Source organism: Corythoichthys intestinalis, chromosome 11 (genome assembly GCF_030265065.1).
Source record: "Corythoichthys intestinalis isolate RoL2023-P3 chromosome 11, ASM3026506v1, whole genome shotgun sequence".
NCBI lineage: Eukaryota > Metazoa > Chordata > Actinopteri > Syngnathiformes > Syngnathidae > Corythoichthys > Corythoichthys intestinalis.
Genome location: NC_080405.1, coordinates 25,810,448 through 25,831,879, shown reverse-complemented (window position 1 = coordinate 25,831,879; position 21,432 = coordinate 25,810,448). Strand labels below are relative to the sequence as shown.

Below are 21,432 nucleotides of genomic sequence, written 5' to 3'. Positions count from 1 at the left end.
GGTCATGTTTAAAAGTTTGCCTTTATATTCCAAATACACTAATACGTCAGTGCCCTTCTAAGATTAACATGCCTTTCTGCTCAGTTGTTCATCCAATTTTGTTGCTGGCTTCTGCACTGTTGTACAATTGAAAACATCTCTATCATATCCAAATGTAGCATACTGTATATGCAAGGGCTACAGGTGGTTAGAGAAGTCTGTTCTGTAAAGTGCGAAACTTGGTTGGCTGATGCAATTCAGAATTGTTAGCTAGATTCTTGTACTTTTAATTTTTAAAAAAATTACGTGTCGAAATTTTGACTGTCAAACCATAACCTACAGTTGACACAGGAGTTTAGAGGTTTATTTTGATTTTATTCATCCACTCAATTGACAGTTTCAAGAGAAACACTCCCACCAGCAGCTTAACATTCACCAAAAGGCCTAAATTTGGTACTCAAACCGCAATTTTAGGATTGTTACATTTTGTGAAGGAATATGGATGACCGTTACTGACTGCAGTCCACATACAAACAAGTCAAAAGTTTTGGTGAAATATTTCAAAACAATGACCGTGGGTGTACTTGATTTGTAAGAGTAAATTACAGGTACTTTATGAAGGCACATTTGAATGTTTGCAGGGCTATGAGAGGCATTCAGCGTAGATAAATATTCACATACAGATTATTCAATTTAAAAACAAAAACTTATGAATCGCAGGAGGTTGTGACACAGCAATAAAATGTATATCATTTCCATGTTTCGTTGTCCAGTGACTAGAAAAGCGTCTCGTGATAACTAAAGTGCAGTACTGTCCAGTGGGCCTAAAGTAAGTAGGTATTGGATTGTGGGGACTGTGGCAAATAAGGTCAATCACATTCTAAACAGTGGGTGGCTTTTTAAGGGTGACACCAATTTGTGAGTAAATGTTTTACGGTAAACCTTTGTTTGACCACCACAAAAGAGGCACCAAGGCCGACTGTCACTCTACAACTATTAATAAACTTACAGTAAGTGACCTCGACGCACCATGTTGCTGAGAGACGCCATGATGGATTGTGAGGCTTACGGGCTTGTATGCAACATGAGCTCTACAGCTTGAAAGAGTAAACACAGTAACATGAAAAACCACGAAGACTGAAGATTAACTTAAGGGACCAACCGCAGTGTCATCCACAAACACAAATTCTAATACACTTTATAAGTAAATTCTAATACACTGTGTAAGTGCTTTAACAGTTCTGAGGTGTGTGTGTGTTTCTCAAGGGATCTACAGCTCTTCACTCTCATAAAGGGGGGCGGTGTGCTGGGTGGCAGGCTCTGCTGTCCTGGCGGGCACGTGGCTCAGAGATGACAGCAGTTTCAATGCCTTGGAACCAGGAGGCGCCGTTTTCATTGGTGGAACCGCTCGGCCTGCCAAAGGCAAAAAAAAAAAAAGTCAAAATGTTGGGAAGAATGTCTGGTTTGTCATATTAAAATTTGATTTAAGAATAAGAGCTAATTAGTGCAACCACATAGATCTCACTGGAGGACCAAAACTCAGTCAACATTCCCTTCATGCCAGGTTTCTGAAAATAACTTTTGCTCTCCACACAACTGTCACTTAAATGTAGGCACACAATATGGGTCCTCACCTACAAAGATCTAGAAAAAGTGCTATACATAATAAATAGTGGGCCTACCGTTCAAGCCACGTAGGTGCAGTCTTTAAAAAATTAAATACTCCAGCTAAAAATATTGACTTCCAAAGTAGGTCCAACTTCATCAACACAAGGTTCTCTATTAACCATTTATTTAACACACATAGCAGAAGGCAGGTAACTTTCGCTGACAAACACCACACAGAGCAGATGGTGTGTGAGTTACGTGTAACCTAATAGCTTCCTTGTACTTTGCTCCAGTGGATGGACTCAACATTTGTATCCTCCAAGTCCACGTGCAGCATTCTGTGGTCATATCCTTATCAGATTTCCGTTCGATGGTGTCATGCCACGTTTGTTTGATGTCGTTGAGGCTTGACAATCGGGTTCATTGTGGCGTTAAGTGCAATATCTGTTGCTTGATTTTTATTGCTTCTAAGGTAACAACAGTGGAGCGCCGAGAGAAAAAACGAACTTACAGCTTATATCCAGTCTGGCATTGCATGTGGACATGCCGGCTTCATTGATAGCAGAGAGCGTGTACCACCCAGCATCGGACATGGCCACCCTCTCTATCAGCAAACACTGTCTGCCCGAGCCGTCTTGGTACAAGCTGCATTCATAGTTGACACATTAAGACAGTAAACATTACAAAAAGGAATGTATAAAATTCTAAGATTTCAAAGAGTACCATTACTGTGAGAACATTCTGACTGAGTTCACCTCATTCTGGCCGGATCAATGCGTAGCATCTCTTTATCTTTCTTCCAGAAGAGTTGCGGAGGAGGAGACGCATCGACCTTGCATTCTAACCTCACGGTGTCACCTTCCACAGCTCGGAAGTTTGACATCTTTTGAACAAAGCAGGGAGGACGGAGAGCCTCCTGGGCTGCACAGTAGGGAAACAACTGCCATTATCACTATATTTCTACACCCCAAGTTAATCTGATACCACAGTGTATTTAAATTATGACCATGCATTTCATGATTTACCGATGACATCAAGCCTCAAGGTAAATCTGGCTTCCCCTGCACGGTTCCTGGCTACGCACTCGTACACACCAGCATGGTGCACGGTGACAATCTCGATGATGAATGAGTGCAGCCCTTTCTCGCACACTAGCATTTTATGGTAGTCATCTGGACGTATTGCTTTACCATCCAAGTACCAGCAGACATCCGGTGTGGGGAGGCCTCCAACCTGAATATGAATCAAGAGCACATCTGTAGAGCAGATCTGATACCAAAAAGTCTCCCAACTTTTAATTCAAGCAGTACTGCTATACTAGTATATACCATTTTAACAATTAGGTGTTTACGTGCCTCACCTTGAAATCAATTCTACAGAAGCGTCCCTCCTCCACAGTAAGGTCTTGAGGGGTCTGCAGGAAGCGGGGGGCGTAACATTTCTCCTGGATAGCCGATCCCTCGTTCCCCCGCTCATCTGTCCCAGAGTGGTGCTTCCCCCTACATGGAGCAACTGACTTTTTTATGACCACTGTGATTCACCACCCAGTGAGTAGAATTTACTTGTCTACTTGTATCCCTCCCAACTTGAGGATTTAAACACTAGCAAGTTTGTTAGACAATGTTGGAAAAAATAAAAAGTTTCCATGTGATCGGTCGCGTGTCGTGCATTCCACATCAGATGATCCTAAACAGCCCAATGTGGTATTCAGTAATTGTACCTTGAAAAAATTAAAGAATGAAATTCATTCATAATCACATGGCTGACCTTTAATTTAGCAGCAGACTAGACTTCCTATTCACATTCTATCTTGAAATTAAAACAACATTTGTGTGACGCAATTAAAAAAAAAAAAAAACCCATCAAACTCTTCATTATTTTTTGCAATTATTGGGTAATTCTTGAGTTCAAACCACTTTTCTCTCAGGCCAGCTACCATATGCAATTAAACCTAACACATTATCTCATCACATACTTCAACAACAAGAACTAACGAGCTTACAGACTGAAATTCGGGTCAGTCACACAGTTGTACTTACCATAGCCCACCAGTGTGCCTTCCTTCCGGTGAGTCTGGCTGTAAGAGGATAGAATAGCTAAGAGTTAAGAGTCAAACACGTCTTACGCCAGTCTTAATTTTGTGGCAACTTTGATGATTTTATGTTACTGGGGCCAACTTTTTAAACCGACTGCTTCACATGCGATATATAAGCAGGTATTTTGTCCTTTTTCTGCCATTGCTCATTCGCACGTTATTTTTTGGAACAGTGGTGACATATTTTATTTGTTGATGACCTATGTTGGTCGCATTCAAGCGGATAGGCATTCATATTGCAGAGATGTCAGATAGACATTGGATTTTAATCCAACTCATAATGAGTTAATATCGCATGTGAAATAAAATTGGAATTGGACTGTTACCACTGCATTAACAAGAATCAGATACATGTTGCAAGGCAAAGAAATTGTAATTGACCTGTAGTGTGAAGTTAGCCTTAGTGTGTCTAATGACACATTGCTATTCTCAGAAAGTGGGAAAAAAATAGCCTGGAGGAGTCCCAGAGAAGATATCGAGTTAATCAATCACCCATTTAATAGCACAAGGAAAGCGGAGATTTGAATGTCTTATACACGTCGAAAATGATAAAGGTTTTCAAAAAAGCACCTGATCAGGTTGGGAGTCTGAAAGAGAGTCTTGGTCAAACATGTAGTTGGCATTATCTGGACCCAGCAGCCTTCGAGCCATACGCTCCTCATAGGAAAGTTTCTGTTCAGCATGGAGTGTATACATCAATCAGTGTGTTGATATGTATAAATGTTTGTAAAGCAAAAAAAAAAAAAAAAAAAAAAAAAAAAACACTTACCTGGCTGTTTCTTCTTTTAACCTCTTTTGAACGCAACTTTTTCTCCAGATCTTGGATAAGCGCATCTTTGGAACCCTGGATTTCTTCATCTGTAGAGCGAGAGGAAGATGGCCGAGAAACTACCGTCTTTTTGACAACAGGCTTCGGATGGCTGGGAATGGCAAAAGAAATGCAAATTCAAGAATAAGAAAATATCATGCCCTGGTTAATTCAGTTATTTATACAAAATTGATAGACTGTTGGCTAATAAACATTCATTGTATCATGTGGAATGTGACCGATCTAACTCTTATAGTATATATTATGTAGTTGCCTGGTCCTTGAAGAAATGAGACACAATGGATCCTACGACTTGGTAGACCCAAAAGAGGGCCCCAGAAATTCAGGTTTGACAGAAAGTTTCCTAAATCAGATACTCAAATACACTTTAGACTATTGGAGAAAGACCTTCAACACTAATTAATGTCCATCTACTTTGTTTTGTATGCAGTTGAAGTTTGCCATGGCCTAATTGGTGTGCGTAATGAGCATGAAATGTGAAACTAATGTCTACTCACGTGCTGGGTGTTCCCTTGTAGTTGGCAGGTAAAGAGAGCACAGCAGGCGGGCCACTGTTATGACTAGGTGTACTAGGTTGAGGAAGTGTGGAGGTGGTGGGAGAGAGGTTGGAGCGAGGAAAGGAAGGGGACAATGGAGGAGGAGGAGGCTGCTGAATAGGGGGGGAAGGAGATGCTTCTTTGACAGGAAGGCGAGGGCTTGAAGGGGCTAGTGGTGAGCGGGACGGGGAAGTGGAGGAACAGGGAAGGGTGGATTTTGGGGAGAGTTTTGAGTAAGGTGAGAAAGAAGACTGGGAGGGCAAAACAGAGCAGAGGTAGGCAGCCGGAGCCGACATGGCGTCCTGATTGGCCGGCAGAGTGGCACTGCCGAGCCCGCTAACACTCGGGACGCTCGGGGTGAGGGTTATAGTTGAACGCATGGTCACGCGTGACGTAGATGAGTGAAGAGGAGCAGCAGATGAAGTGGAAATGGGGGAGCTTAGACTGGAAGAGGAAGGAGATGACTTGCCTGTCCCATTCGGTAGGGTTTGATTCATATTAAGGCTCAATGACTGAAACTGCGACTGAGTCTGAGACAAGGACTTTGGCTGGTTTTGTGAAGACATCATTCTAGTTTGACTTTGAACTTCAGAACTACTGGAACAATGGTTGGAACTGGTCGCATTCACTTGGGAATTATTCAGATTTTCCTGAGCTTCCCTAATTACACTTTCATAGCTGGGTGCCTGGAAGGCGGACTGCGACTGAATAAAGTGTCTTGGCCGCGCATAGTTGAAGGCACTAGGAGGGAAGGAATCAGGCTTAAAAGTAGGTAGGTCTGAGAGGTTCATAGTGTTGCTGCCTCCTGACAGGGAGGACTGGATAAAAGAAGAACAAGTCAAGAAAGTAACTATATCAGGACTAGAAAGTAGAATGACATAATTAAGTGCTTACATTGAAACTAAGCTTGCTTGGAGTGAAAAGCTTGGGTGTTGGGGCTTCTTTGACTGGTGCAGGTGGTATGGGTGAAGATGGTGGGTGAGGGCTGGGCGTAGAGACTGGTAATTCTGGTGACTGATGGACCTCTGAATGCAGTGATGACTCGTCCTGACTGTGGAGGAAGTGATCTTCAGAAGAATGGTTGACTAGCAGAGGATCCTGGACCCTGGGCAAAACAGTCCAACAGTTTGAAATAGAGGTTGACAACTAATCGATTAGCAAATTAATTGACAACTATTTTGATAACCAATTAATCATTTAAGACCTTTTTCACCTTAAACCTGCCTAAATTCTTGAAATTATACATACAGTATGACTTCTAAGTTGTAAATATTACCTGATTTATTCATTATATTTTTGTTAAGTCAAAGTAGGACATGAACAAAAATCTGCTTTACTTTGGAAAACAACAATTCACATTTCTGCCAATTTTCGGACACCTTACCGTCTAAGCTAGCTTCTTAATAAGGCTTCAATAGCTAACTGATTAAAAATCGCAAACAAATTTGACACAGTTGTAGACTTCAGTTAAGTCAGGAAGTTGTAATAAAATAGTATATTTTAAGGGAATAGTCGTCCATTTTGTATTCATTGTTACTAACAACATGCCTAAAGCAACTTCAAGGTAAATTGTGAAGGTAATTCAAAAGAAGTGATATTTTTCAGACTAATCGTTTAGTTAATCATCCGATCAATCAATTATGAAAATAATCGTTAGTTGCAGCCATAGTTTGAAATGGCATGGGTCAAAAATAAGACAATAACAGTTATACATAGAGGAGTGGAATACAGGGTGGGGCAGAGCAACTTGCTTATTTAAATTTGGTGCCCTGAAGCAGTGGTTGCTCTGAGGATGGTAGGGATGGACTTATTTGAGAGGGCGGGGCATAAAGTTTGGTTCTTCATCCGTGTTATTTATTTTGTGTTTATTTTTCATGAACCCCAGTGAGCATCATGGAGTGGACGAAGTTGGAACGCACTTTCGCTGTTGAGGCATTTTTTTCAAGCGAGCAATAAATTGGCGTGGATTAAGTTCCTGCACCAAAGCTAATTTGTAGGGATGAAAATTCAATTCTTCATGGAGGATTCGTGTCACAGAACAAGCAGACAACCCAATAGCAGATGCGTGTTTTGCGAGATTACGAGATTGTTTCACCACGTCAATGTTTTGGAGTGAACTTGCTGTTCGTGGGAGGCCAGGTTTCTTTTGCTTTACATCACCCATTTCCCTGAAGCTGTTTATCCAGGAAACAATTGACTGCCGGCCAGGAACATGACCACGTGGGGCAATATTGAAATGTCTACGGAATGCACGTTGCGTTGCGACGATTGAAAAAAAAAAAAAGCCTCAATAGCAAAAGCGCGTTACAACTTCGTCCACTCCGTGATGCTAACTGGGGTTCCTGAAAAATAAACACAAAATAAATAAGGCACGTTAAGAATCAAATTTAAAGCCCCACCCTCTTAAAGTCCATCCCTACCATGCTCTGAGCAACCATCGCTTCAGGGCGCCAAATTAAATTTCTTAACAACCATCTTTGAAAAATTAACAAATGAGGATCATCATCAGTCATTGATTTTCTTTTTGAGAGATTGGCTGTGCAAGTATTTGTAACCGTGACTAAATGTTTTTACTTCTAATCCACTTCTTCGCAGATGAGAAACCAAGACTGGCAATGACACCAGTGGATACACTCAGCATAGTTTTTTATTAGATGACTATTTTGGTACATATATTTAACTGTCAGTGTGGTAGGGTAACTGCTGAGATTAACATACAGTATACGATTACAAACATGATGGAGTACCTACACTTGGATTCTTTTTTTGTTTTAAAATGAATTATGAACAAATGAAAAAAGAGGTCAATAAAAAGATCATAATCTTTGACTCGTATAGGTCCACCAGACTATATTACAATATTATCAGTACATTTTTAATGCAGTATAATGTATAATATTTATCAAAATGATCAATTATCATTGTGAAGCGTTTTACAATTCCTTCTGATCTGAGACAATAATGCCGGCTGCAACGATCAATGTTCATTGTTCAAAATGACACACATAACTGAAGCTGTAGAATGATGAATACGGTATATAAAAATGGTTTATACTGTAAATAGCGTATCTAACAACAATCTAATTGAATCACACTCTTTCAAACAATTATATAAAAGTCATACCAACACTTGTGGCAGTAGGTTTTACATTAATAAACTAATATTGCGGCTAAAAAGCAGAATACAAAAATGAAGCCAGTAAAGTATTACACTTAAACACAATCCACCCATCTTTCCGTTTTATACATTGAATAATGAAGTGTAAATTCTCCTCAAAATTATACCGGCAACCACCGCAATATTTGCAAGTACTCTGCTAAAAATCCACATCACAAAAACACATTTTCATGTTATTCGGGGATAGCTACATGTTGTGATGTTTAAAAAAAACAAAAAAAAATCTTGATGTATTGCTTTGTTTACATTTTGGTTTGATGACAGCAACTCAGTTCAGGTCTGGCTGATCTGAACTGTGTGTTCGAGAGTAAGATTAAGTGGGCAAAGCTATATTGGTCAAGGAATTCGGACATCAGCTGGCAGGTGCAGACACACAACTGGTGACTCACACACACATGAATGCTTACATGCTACACACAACGTTTGCATGGCACTGGTAACAGTGTACCATCCTTTTCGTCCTCTATGACTGACAACAACAAAGTGAACAATACAATCTGATCACTGCTCTGGCATCTCCAGTCTTCATTACCTCAAAAATAGAAGCAAACCAGTTTCATCCTGTCACCATTAATTTTGCAACTGCACATATAATGTAGTACTGTATATGCACCTTTATATGACAGTTTAAACATGAAAAAAAATATATTTCTTCACTACTTACAATGCTTTTGTTATGTCATGGTGAAATAGTGGTTACCGTGTTCCTGTGTTGAGTTTGTGCGTTCTAATTGTGCATGCGTTGTTACTCGAGCACTTCAGAAAAGTGAATGGAGAGTTCATTATAGTCATAGGGCTGTCCATACTGGTCATTATATGCCATTGTTGGTCCAGTTTTTTGTTCCGATCGATCGAGCACAGACAATTAACCAATAAGGTTTCTGCTAAAACAAGCAGCACCTGACTACAATCAACTGATTACACTTGTGAGAAACCAGATTGGTGCTAAGGTGTTGTCCTGCTTTGTTGGAAAGAAATCCAGCACCTACCGCAGCCGGATGTGGAATAGTTTGGGGACTCTGATTTAAGACAATGTGGTTCCATAGATGTGTATTTGTCTACTGTACACTGCATACTTTGTTGTTGTACTGTATTTTTACGATATACAGTTAATTGGTAATTTGTCTGGGACAGTGGTCCCCAACCACCTGTCTGATAAACTCTAGGACCACCAAAGTCAGCTGGGATAACCTCTGACTCAACCGTGACCTATGACCCTAATGAAAATGTTGATTACTTTTCCCGTTTAAAGCAACACTTGGTAACTTTTCAGCTTTGGTCAATTTTAGCAACGCTGGTAGACAACAGCTGTAGCGTTTTGCCTTAAGAAAGACTGCGTTTCCAATGAGGATGAGCGCACACCCGTACAATGTCGTAAAATCATCAATCAATAAATCTGTCATCTTCTATTCTGTTTTCAGCGGCTGTGTGAAGGATGAATAGTAATAAGGTAATAAATCCAGTTGTGGCTAAACAATAGCATATGACTGTTAGCAACCGTGTTGCTTAGTGTGGCTACCACCCTCCCCCCCAAACTTGTCAGCGTTCGGATGAAGGGCGAGGGGAGCGTCAGGCCAGCGAGTAAAAACTGGGCCAATGTTTATTCCATATATCCTGGTACCCTCCTTTTTATTATCCTCCTCAGACAAAAATGTTTGTCTCTTTTGTTGCTCTGCCATCTTTGCAGAATTCGCGTGAAAACGCTCGCATCGACTTCCGTCTTTATAATGAATGGGGAAAGGTAGAAGTGACGTATGCCGTAAAGCAGTCAGCACATTTGCAGTTTTTTTGTGTGTGACAGGGTTCCTGCCACACTCCTCAAAGTTCATTAGTGCCAGTGAAAGGGATACAGACCCCCTCAATATATAAAAGGTGTCATTCCACTAGTTTTCAGTCGACATATCATCATAAATGTTATTAAAATATTTTATACAAGGTTGAAAAGTTACCCAGTGTTGCTTTAAATAGATGGATGGATTCAGGATGCATACCAAAGAATGTAAACTACAGAAGCTTCAATTTCGTTTAAAATGAATAACAAACCCTCTTAAATAAGAAAAGTTACAGACTTGACCACTGAAACTAAAGAGATTCTTAAAAATCAGACTTTTGCCAACAGTGACCAATTGTTGAGCTGCTGACGTTCTCAGATGCTACAGACCACACAAATTTAAATCCAGACATTTTAAACTGATTCCACAGATTTCCCCCTCAAAACAAGCAACACAATAAACACTTCAATGGAGGAAAATACATTTTGGTTGTAAATTCTTAAAGAGGCAAAAGCATGTGCGCAGGGAAATATTACCACAGTCAGATGAGCTCATAATTTATTTCAAGATACCACTTGGCTTCAATATGAGCCATTCGGCATGCAGTCTGCATACAGTCCATTAACAAGTGGGACCTCTGATTAGATTAAGAAGAACAAAAAAGGACATAAAACATGACAATACATTCATTTTAAACACACGGCAAGTTAAAAATGTATAATTGAGATTAAAGTTCAAACATTTTAATGAGGTCAATTAGGTTTGAGCAACAGGTGTGCTTAAAACCTTTGTAATGTAGTAAAATGCACTTCAGTCAGCTGACAACCCAGTTCTTCAGAATTCCTGTTCTATTTCTTATTCAACCAAGCAGCTTCTCAAAATTGCCCCAATCAAAATAAACTAATTTTTGTTGGCTCTTTATGTACAACTTTAACTTTCACCAAAATAGTTCAAAAACATGTCAAATTGTAGTTTCGAATACATTACGACAGAAGAGGGAAAACAGCAATAAATACAGAAAACGACATAGGGAATCGATAGAAAGTATTTCTCACCTTGTACAACGACTTGACCTCTGTTTCACGTTAACGGAAAACACGCGGTCAAATGGGCCCGTCTCCTTGAACAATTGAAGGAGGCAGCCGAGCCAAGAGCCAAGAGCCAACACCAGCCAACAGGTGATACCGTGCCGCAGTCGCAAGTTCGACTGGGTCGAGAAAAGCCTTGAAAGCAACGGAGCTCCACCTAATTGCTTATTTTTCTTTTGCCCTCAATGGCTGCGCTATACCGCCACCTTGTGGTCTTGTCTTTGCCGCTGCACTTTAGGACACCCACATAAACAAAAATAAGTATTTTAAACGCAAAGCGTTCCAACTTGACTCATTTGGTGAATACCAAGGGCTAGGTTTGGTTTCAACATTGGTAGGGACGATATTACAGCATAACATGCACGTACACTTTTTGCTGGAGATGGAACATTAATAAGACCAAATAGATTGGGTGAACGGGAGTCAGGGCTGCATTTCTCACCAATATAAACTTAATTAATTAATAGGCTAAATGATCAATGCAAACTAGATCTGTGTTGATTTATACTAACTTTCACAAATTACAAATTTATAACGCCTTAATCAGATAATTTTTCTTAAATTTAGTCAAATAATTTTCTCCGTCTTGTTTTGAGTGTCAAAGACTAACAGATTGATAGGTCATATTATTCCTCTTACTTTAGAAAAATATTACCATTTGTTCTTTTTAAACCGATAAATCTAAAAGTTGGTCGTTTTTCAGACTAAATCATGAAAAAAAATGCTTTCAAATAATGTTTTGAACAATATCTACAGCAGACATGTCCAAAGTGCGGCCCAGGGGCCAAATGCGGCCCGTGGTCGAATTTCATCCGGCCCCCAGCCTCTGTCATAAGATCAATAACGTCTGGCCCGCACACAGACTTAATAAATTGGTCAGCAGTACTGCTACCAGAAAATGAAGTAGCTTAAACGCTAAATGCTGCTCCTCATTTACCCACTAAAAGACAGCAGTACATTACCCCGTGTGACCCTTGACTTGACTTGACTTCCAATTTTCTAAAATGACAACAATCAACAACAACAACAAAAGAAAGTTGACTGCGACAGCCAACGCTTCAAGGATAGGTGGTAATTGGACTATTTTTTCACTAAAATACGCAACATTTGTGTCTGCCTCTTTTGCAAAGAGACAGTCGCTGTTTTTAGAGAGTTCAATGTGAGGCGATATTACCAAACAAGACACGCTGACATGTACGACAAGATTACAGGGAAGATACGCAGCGAGAAATTGAAGCAACTTGAAGCTAATTTAATTTCACAGCAGCAGTATTTTGCAAGAGCCTGAGAGTCGAAAGAGAATGCCACAAAGGCTAATTGCGAGATTATTGAAATTATTAATTTAAAAAAATTATAATGCAAATGTGACACACAGAATGGCTTGCTAAAATTTTCTTAAATATATTGTTCTACGTAAAGGACGTCAGCCAAGGTCGGCCCCCGACATTTTTACCACACATTTTTTTGGCCCCCTTTGCATAAAGTTTGGACACTACACTACAGTATTTTTAATTAAGAACATGTCTGCCAAAAAGGCGGCACGGTGGCTGAGTGGTTAGCACGTCTGCCTCACAGTTATGAGGTCAAGGGTTCAATCCCGGGCTTCGGCCTTCCTGTGTGGAGTTTGCATGTTCTCCCCCGTGCCTGCGTGGGTTTCCTCCGGGAACTACGGTTTCCTCCCACATCCCAAAAACATGCATGGTAGGCTGATTGAACACTCTAAATTGTCCGCAGGTATGAGTGTGTGCGTGAATGGTTGTATGTCTCCTTGTGCCCTGCGATTGGCTGGCAACCAGTTCAGGGTGTCTCCTGCCTACTGCCCATAGTTAGCTGGGATAGGCTCCAGCACCTCCGCGACCCTCGTGAGGAAAAGTGGCATGGAAAATGAATGAATGAATGTCTGCCAAACAAGCTTTTTTTTTTATTTTTTTTTTAATTTTTTAAAAAAAATTAAATATACTAATTAATATCTTAAAAAATGTGTGTTGAGATTATTTTCAGCTAGCTATTTTTCTTATTTCAAGAAATCTAAATGAGTAAAATTTACTTGAAGCACAAACATTTGTTTTCAAAAACTACAAAACTAACATTTTGGAAACTTACAGAATAAATGTCTTATTAGCAAATTTAAATTGCAATGTTTGAACATAAATTATATTAGCATACACTAGAAATACAAACTTGTCAATCATTTCTTAACTATCCAGGAATGCAAAAACAACCCCCCCCAAAAAAACAATTGTCTTAAGACTACTTAACATTGTCTGTCTAAAAAAGAAATTAAGTTAAATTGGGTAAAACACTACTGCTTTTGTCCACAAGCACAGCGAAACTCAACAAAAAATGATAGCTCCTTTGAGCTGCTTTAAGACTACATAAATAGAATTTTAACCAATTTAAAAAAAGACAATTTGGGGAGAAGCGGGTAAACCTCGGTTCACTACATTTCTCACAGTTTAATTAACGTTGAGTTAAGTTAGAGTTTGACGTGTACTTCCGCCCTTATCAGACAAAAACGTTTGTCAGTGATAAAAGAAAAGATTAACTAAGATTATTGTTATGCTAACTCTGATGCAGGTCGGACTTTCAGTAGCAAAATTAGTGGTGTTTTCCCCACCTCCACAACATTGATGTCTTTTTACATTACTTACAGTGGAAAAATGACCAATATAACTGAACTCACTATATAATGCAAATAAGGTTGCTTAAAAGTTGGTGGGGACATTTAGAGCATCCTTAAAAGTTGCAAGTGTTATGTCCCTACCATCCCTATGCAAACCTACGCCCTTGGTGAATACATTATGTAAGTCTGGTCCGTGTGACAGAATAAAAATAATATATTTAGCTTAGTTTTTTAATTTTATTTAAATGAAAGAAGTGTAAATTATTGAAACGGAGACATCCTCTGACATTAAACACAGTAAGTAAAATATACAAATAGGTTTTCCACTGAAAACCTCATCAAGTCTTTGTTTATGTACCAGTACGTTCTTTGGTATCACCAGTTTCAGGCATTAGTACAACAACTGTGTCTCAAAAGTAGTGTTTTTGTGCTTACAGGTTCCACTTTTTGGCCTTCTGGTCCTGCTAAGAAATCCAGCATATGCTGGTCTCTGAATCAACGGCAAAGCAATTACAAAAACACTACAAATACAGCAGAACCTTGCTGGATATGTTACGTTTTGGTAATGGTCTTGCTTATACAGTAACCAGCATATGCTGGATTTCTTAGCAGGAATTACATTAAACAGAATAACATAAAATGACAAAAACAAACCATACCTGAAGTACTATATATGTAGTGTTCACCAGTGATGCTGATTGTATGGAGTACTATGGAAGTGCTTAGACTTCTTAATATATTGATGGAACACGGGGAACGGGGCTGATTAATAGGGGGCCTATCTCTGTCAAAGCTGACTGAGTGGAAACACAGACAAAAAGCTTTTTACGTTGAAAATTCTTCTGAATAAATGTTTAAATCCCTGAATTCTTTATAGATATGGACGTAAAACAGTCTCGATTTTTGGTTCAAAGCAAAAAACAGGGCAGTTAGCATTAATTTTACATAAATATGTCGAATGTGCTACTAGTCTTTAAGTCACTGTGGCACCGCCTTATCAGCACAAAGAGCTTTTTACGTTGAACATTCTAGTGAATAAATGCTTAAATCCCTGATTTCTTTATAGATATGGACTTAAAACAGTCTTGATACTTTGTTAAAAGAGCAAAGAACCTTGCAGTTAGCATTTATTTCACCTAAATATGTCGAATGTGCTGCTAGTCTTTAAGCTGCTGTGGTACCGTCTTATCACCACAAAGAGATTTTTACATGGAAAATTCTTGTGAATAAATGCTTAAATCCTGAATTCTTTATAAATATGGACGTAAAACAGTCTCATTTCTTGGTTAAAAGCAAAAAAACGGGCAGTTAGCATTAATTTTACACAAATATGTCAAATGTGCTGCTGGTCTTTATGGCGCCGCCTTATCAGCACAAAGAGCTTTTTACGTTGAACATTCTTGTGAATAAATGTGTAAATCCCTGATTTCTTTATAGATATGGACTTAAAACAGTCTTGATACTTTGTTAAAAGAGCAAAGAACCTTGCAGTTAGCATTTATTTCACCTAAATATGTCGAATGTGCTGCTAGTCTTTAAGCTGCTGTGGTACCGTCTTATCACCACAAAGAGATTTTTACATGGAAAATTCTTGTGAATAAATGCTTAAATCCTGAATTCTTTATAAATATGGACGTAAAACAGTCTCATTTCTTGGTTAAAAGCAAAAAAACGGGCAGTTAGCATTAATTTTACACAAATATGTCAAATGTGCTGCTGGTCTTTATGGCACCGCCTTATCAGCACAAAGAGCTTTTTACGTTGAACATTCTTGTGAATAAATGCGTAAATCCCTGATTTCTTTATAGATATGGACTTAAAACAGTCTCGATTCTTTGTTAAAAGCAACAACAACAACAAAAAGAACCGGGCAGTTATCATTTATTTTACGTAAATATTGCAAATTATGACGGCAATACCGTAGCGGTTAATTTCTCCCATTGCTTTTTTTTCACAACGTTTCAAAATGCATGCATGGTACGAAAAATATAATAATTACCTAGAATCCTCGAATAAATCATTCCTGAGACAATCCTTCCTGTTTGTATGCGGTACAGCTTTTTTACTTTTTCAACCTAAATCCGGCGTTGGATCGCTGCATGTGTTTTGAGAATAACTGCGACCGACTGAAGCAGAGTGTGGGACGGCCCCCTACTTGAAGAAGTGGCGCAGGGTCTGGGAAATGTGTCCCGTCAATATCATTATGAAGTTTACGGGAAGTGTTTTGCTAGTTGAATTGAAACAGTATGATAATAAAAACTGATATACTGTATGCGGGGGTTCTCTACTAAGAAATCCAGTTTATGCTGGTGTCTGTACCTGCAAAACTAGTACCAAAACACAACAAATCCAGCAAGGTTCCGTTGGATTTTCTGTGATTTGCTAAGAAATCCAGTATTTGCTGGTTTCTGTACTAGCAAGACCGGTAGCAAAACACAACAAACAAAAAATGGATTTCTGGATTTGTTTTCAACTGGTTCTTCCGGTACAGAAACCAGCATTTGCTGGATTTCTTAGCAGGGTTGATCTATGACACGTTTGTACAGGTAGGTCTATGTACAGTATATACCACTCACCCGTCTTCACCTGTGATGTGTTCTTCCAGTGAGCTGCTGGGCCAATCGGACGGGGTAAGAATCATGGAGTCAGGCAGCACAGTAGGGAAGTCTTCACCAGTGTGAAGAGGAACACTCTCAAGGTGGAATTCTGCGTCATTTGCCTCCCTAAAGCACTCTGCTTCCCGTTGACCAATTGACTCAATCTCAAGTTGCTCCTCAAGGTCTACATGGGTTGGTTTTAGGAGTTGCAGTTACAGTTAGTTCGTTACTGGACATTTGTGTAGGTATTACTAAAACACAGCCATTTATACTTGCTTCATTCAATTCATACTATTGAGAGATATTAACAAACCGTTGTAAATGTCCAGCATGGCAGAGCATGAGTCTGTGCCAAAGGAATTATGGGCGATGCATTTAAACACACCAGAATCCTCTGGAAAAGCTTCACTTATCACCAATGTACAGAGTTCCTCTGTGGACAGCATCACAACAATATTTATGTAATGAATTGTATCACATTGTCACTTAGATTTAAGGTCCTAAGTATGAAATAGTGTCTCTGAAGTCTGGACAAAGCATTATTTATTTACTTGCTCAGCATTTATTGTGCATAATTGTATTATGAAATTCTATCTTCTAATACAATTTATCATTCTTGACAGCTAAATGACCATAAGCCTTTATTATGCCATGATTACATTAAACAATTTTGATAAAGGGCAAGAATAATAAGAGTTTACTCACCTGGCACGGATGCAGAACTGGCCTCTAAGAAGAAAAAAACAGAAAAGAAGAGGGGTTATTATAGTGAAAAAAAAAACAAAAAAACTCAGATTATTCTATAGTCAAAGTTTAGCTTCATAAATTAATTCGATTTTTAATATGGTGTTCTAATTGTGTATTATTGTAAGTGTAATTTATAGCCATCTGTCCTTCTGAAACATGATATAGTATGTTTTATTTTTGACTTTGCCGCTTGCAAAATTCAACAGTTAACACCAAATACACGCACTTACTTTTGCGTAGTATCCTAAAGTCGTCAGAATCCAGAATTTGCTCATCCTCTCTGTACCACGTGACCTGTAGTGGAGAAGACCCCCTGACTCGACACTCCAGGACCACCAACTGGCCCTTCAGCGCACACACATCGTGGAGGCACTGTAGGATGTGATAATAATGATCACAGAAAGACAAGCAACAATAAACACAAAATCCTCCATTTTTATTGAACATACAGTACAACCAAGCTTAATATACATTACCTTTACAAATGTAGCAGGAACTCCACTGCCAGAATGTTCAGTGCAGACAAGACTCTCAGTCTAGAAAACATCATATGGAGTATTCAGTGAAGCACAAATGGTTTGTTTAATTATTTTTAAACGTGTTGCAATCACCCTGTGAGGGCTCACACAAGGCTGTGTCAGCAGGCTGGAGTGTCTTGAAGCGAGGGTGGCGGAAGATGAAGATGAGCTGGAGGAAAGCTCCCTAGTGAACGACGCAGAGGAAGATGAAGCGATGGTCAGAGACATGGAACTGCTCTTCTTCTGCACCATCTGGACGCTTCAGAGTAACATGCGCAAAGGTAAATGGATCAATCTGCAAAAACTGACCATTTTGTTGACTTGAACGTCCCAAACAACCCACACAATATTGTGCAACTTACTGGGCCATGTTTCAGGCGTTCCAGGAGGCGCTAACAGTGTTATACAGTGAGTTTCTGGGAAAACAACAACAACAACAACAAACAAAAACTGTAACATGAGATGAAAAATGCATTACCGTAATTTTCAGACTATAAGCCGCTACTTTTCCCCATCATTTGAATCCGGGGGCTTATAGTCCAGTGCGACTTATTTCTTGATTTGTTTGAGTTAATAGGTAATAGTTTATTTGACAGAGACACCATAAGACTGTCATAATTATGACATGACACTGTCATGGGTATTAATGAATGCTCATGACAGATTTCATCAAGTATCATTCGGCAAATTTTATCACTAACTTCATTTAAGTCCAGTCCGGATCTTTTACACCCATTCAAAAGTGAGATAATTTGCCGAATAACACTTAATGACATCTGTCACAAGTATTCAATTGTGCTCATGACGGTATTGTGTCATAATTATGATGGTCTTATGACAGTCTTATGACGCCACTGTCAAAAAAATTGTTACCAAAAACCATAACTAGAAATTAATGAAACAACTGGAACAGTAACTGAAGTTATAATAAAAAAAAATGTTAGCATAGAACATTAATTTTCATTGTTGTAATGTTGCAATGCATGCTAGGAGGCATGCTGGACGACAACAGTGTAGACAGCAGGTGGTCGCAGAGGTTGACTGTCCGCCGCAATGGAGCAGTGATGGCCAAATGAAGCTTCTTAAAGCAATGAAGAGGTTCAAAGCTTCATTGTAGTTTATTTGGTCTTATTTTGGTCTTATGACAGTCTTATAATACCTCTGTCAAGTAAAGTGTTACCGGTTAATATCTTCTGGTTTAAATATCCCATAATACAGTGGGTAAAGCTGTGGTTTATAGTCCAGAGCGGCTTATCTATGAACAAATGCTGTTTTTGTGTCAAATTTGGTGGGTGGCGGCTTATAGTCTTTTGTACCTCAGAGTAAAAAAAACAAAAAAAAAACATACTTGTTACTGAGGCCAAACATCAGCCTCCATCGCCTGATGATGCATTTCACACCAAAAAGTGTGAAATGCTTATGTCCTACAATTCCTGAAGGCAACTGACAGACAACACTGAAGAGTCAGGTTTCTAAGCTAAATTAAACCGTGACCCTCTGAGCAAAGCAGCGCCGAGGTAAATCTCTCAAAATAATATTTGCTACTTAATCTACCTATGTCGTACCACAATCAGAGTCATAGTCATAGAAATCAATCATCAATACTTTAATACATTAAGACAAACACGCAACACGGACATCATCCAGAAGAGTCAATATCTATCTAACGACATAAAAAGAGTGGATAATAAAAATGCAATACGTCATGCTAACCAGAGATGCTGATAACTGAATGTGTTATTGTGCACAACAGTACGTGCTTTGAGTAAATCAAAAAGGCGATTGATTAAGCTGTTTTACTGAATGAAGTAGATATTTGTGTGATATTTGCAACCCTCCAGCAATGCAAGATGAACACGTTACATCACATGCTTGCTTATTTCCAAAATATGTGTTCTACCCCTTTCAAGTTTGAAAAAAAGCTCAACAAAAACATAATGTTGAGATGTAAGACATAAAACATTTACTGACTAGTGGGAAAAAAGCTAGATTTCAAATGTTTAAGTGGATACTGTACAATTGGCGTCACAAATACTGCAGACCTACCTGCAGAGAGTACATATACAGTATGATTTCAAAAACAAGAGCTATGTTGGTCCCAATGTGAGTTTCACAAAATCTCATGCAGTGAAACAGTTACCAACTAGATTGACTTTAAGGAAGCCACCACAGTGTAATTCCAGCCTGCATCTAACACCAGCACCACTGGAAAGGAGACACATTTAGAAGGACTTTGGCACATCTTGTTATTACATAAGTGTGATGGCCACCAGTGAAAACGACAGTTGCACTGGAATTTTGCCTGTATTTGAAGTCCATATAGTGTTTTGGTGATAAATGTTTTTTAGTTTGTGGCCTAATTTTTGGGTTATTCTGAAGTGTTCTGGTGACTTTTATTATATTGAAGGTGTTGTATTAAGAAGAAAAAAAAAACACTCATACGGTTTAGTGACAAATCTATCTAAATATTTTCAAGACTAACATTATCACTGCAAAGCTGATACAAATCAGCAATCTTCACTACTCATTTAACGCCATATAAAATCTGAATAAAAAGGTTCTACGGAGCGCAAAGTATATCATTATATCGCGGCATGAACTCTTAAAAAGGGAGGCATGTGGTTGGCTTTGACTACATCAGTGACACAAACTAAAATAAGATTAGAATGATAAGGAAAAAAAGCTTTAACCATTCACTTTATTTTGGAAAAAAAAATCAATTATTGCATGAAATGTTTAATGTGTGGAATTTGTATTTTAGCAAGACAGTTTATGTGAGCTATGTTGTGACCTTCTGAAGTCATATTTTACAAAGTTTATTTTACATCTACATAAGTCACATACACTTAAATATTGCATTTAGGAACAAATTGGCAAGCCATTTCTTCACACATTCAAATGCACGGACAATTCAAAGTCCTGAATTAAACTAACATGCATGTCTTTAAGAATGGGAGGGAAGATACAGCAACCAAAATGAACAACATGCACAGTAGAACAGGAGGCCGCAGCTGAGATTCAAACCTGAGAACTCTTTGAAAAACTTCCAATCCAAGTCAAGTTCAGCAAAAATGTTGTTTTACTGGAGAGGAAAATATTTTACATTCCCACTGTTGCATCACTGCAAAACTCAAAACCCTCCACTCCTGATTTCTCCAAGCACCTCAACTCGTCAACTGGGGAGGACAGATTTAGCCAGTACCAAGTCACCTGATCCCCTGGTCCTCCCAATCACATATGAGCGTCGACCCCTGTGTCATAAAAGCATGTTCAGCTTTGCACTGTGAAGTGTGAGCAACACTTACGTTTAATGTCCCCATTTTTCTACATATGCCAAGTGTTTGCACACTCAAACCACATGGCCACCACTATGGTGCACACATTCTAATGTATCTACGCCCCTGTCTTGCAGGCCGCAAACAGACCCTACTTCATACATTGCCTACCGTCCACCGGGTGTTAAGAACCCTGTATTTATCCAACAGGAAATTCTAGTAATTCAAATTGTCCACTGCTACCGTTTGATTGTTTGTTGAGCTGCTATGACTTGAGGGAGAAGTTGCTCGTCCACCATACGCAAGCTGACTTTAGGACACAAAAACAGTCATTGGTGTTTATGTGTTGAGAGTGTGTGTATGGGGGGCTTGTAATTAGGTTTAGGGGAATCTGGGGCTAGCAGATGGTGGGGGCAGTTTGGGGTGTTCTGTAGGGGCAAATTTAGAACATGGCATACTAAAGAAGAAAACACTCATCTGAGAGTTACAAACCGGGCTAACGGCTGTTGTGACCAGACACAATCCTGCCACTTGTTGTAGTAGAGGGGACCAAATAGAACATAATTTAATATTTCATTTCATCACTG

At 39.1% G+C, this 21,432-nt stretch overlaps 1 protein-coding gene across 1 annotated transcript; it reads right to left on the bottom strand.

The window, feature by feature from the left end:
• Positions 1-333: 333 nt before the first annotated feature.
• On the bottom strand, positions 334-17,955 carry myot (myotilin). Its single transcript, XM_057849654.1, has 18 exons — positions 17,933-17,955; positions 17,664-17,829; positions 17,529-17,588; positions 17,283-17,424; positions 17,011-17,034; positions 16,619-16,738; positions 16,295-16,489; positions 11,053-11,266; positions 5,942-6,152; positions 5,009-5,865; positions 4,452-4,602; positions 4,253-4,354; positions 3,627-3,664; positions 2,948-3,086; positions 2,613-2,820; positions 2,343-2,508; positions 2,099-2,232; positions 334-1,392 (listed from the first exon to the last, which is right to left on the bottom strand). Exons 1-18 carry the CDS (start codon positions 17,938-17,940, stop codon positions 1,250-1,252), a joined length of 3,078 nt encoding a protein of 1,025 aa, XP_057705637.1. The 5' UTR covers positions 17,941-17,955; the 3' UTR covers positions 334-1,249.
• Positions 17,956-21,432: the final 3,477 nt, after the last annotated feature.

What these genes read in the sequence shown, in the direction of transcription:
- myot (XM_057849654.1), bottom strand. An exon ending in TTCCTGCTACATTTGTAAAG is followed by an intron (nt 17,425 to 17,528) that starts GTAATGTATATT and finishes CACATCCTACAG; the next exon opens with TGCCTCCACGATGTGTGTGC. An exon ending in TACAAGGGAACACCCAGCAC is followed by an intron (nt 4,603 to 5,008) that starts GTGAGTAGACAT and finishes TGCCATTCCCAG; the next exon opens with CCATCCGAAGCCTGTTGTCA.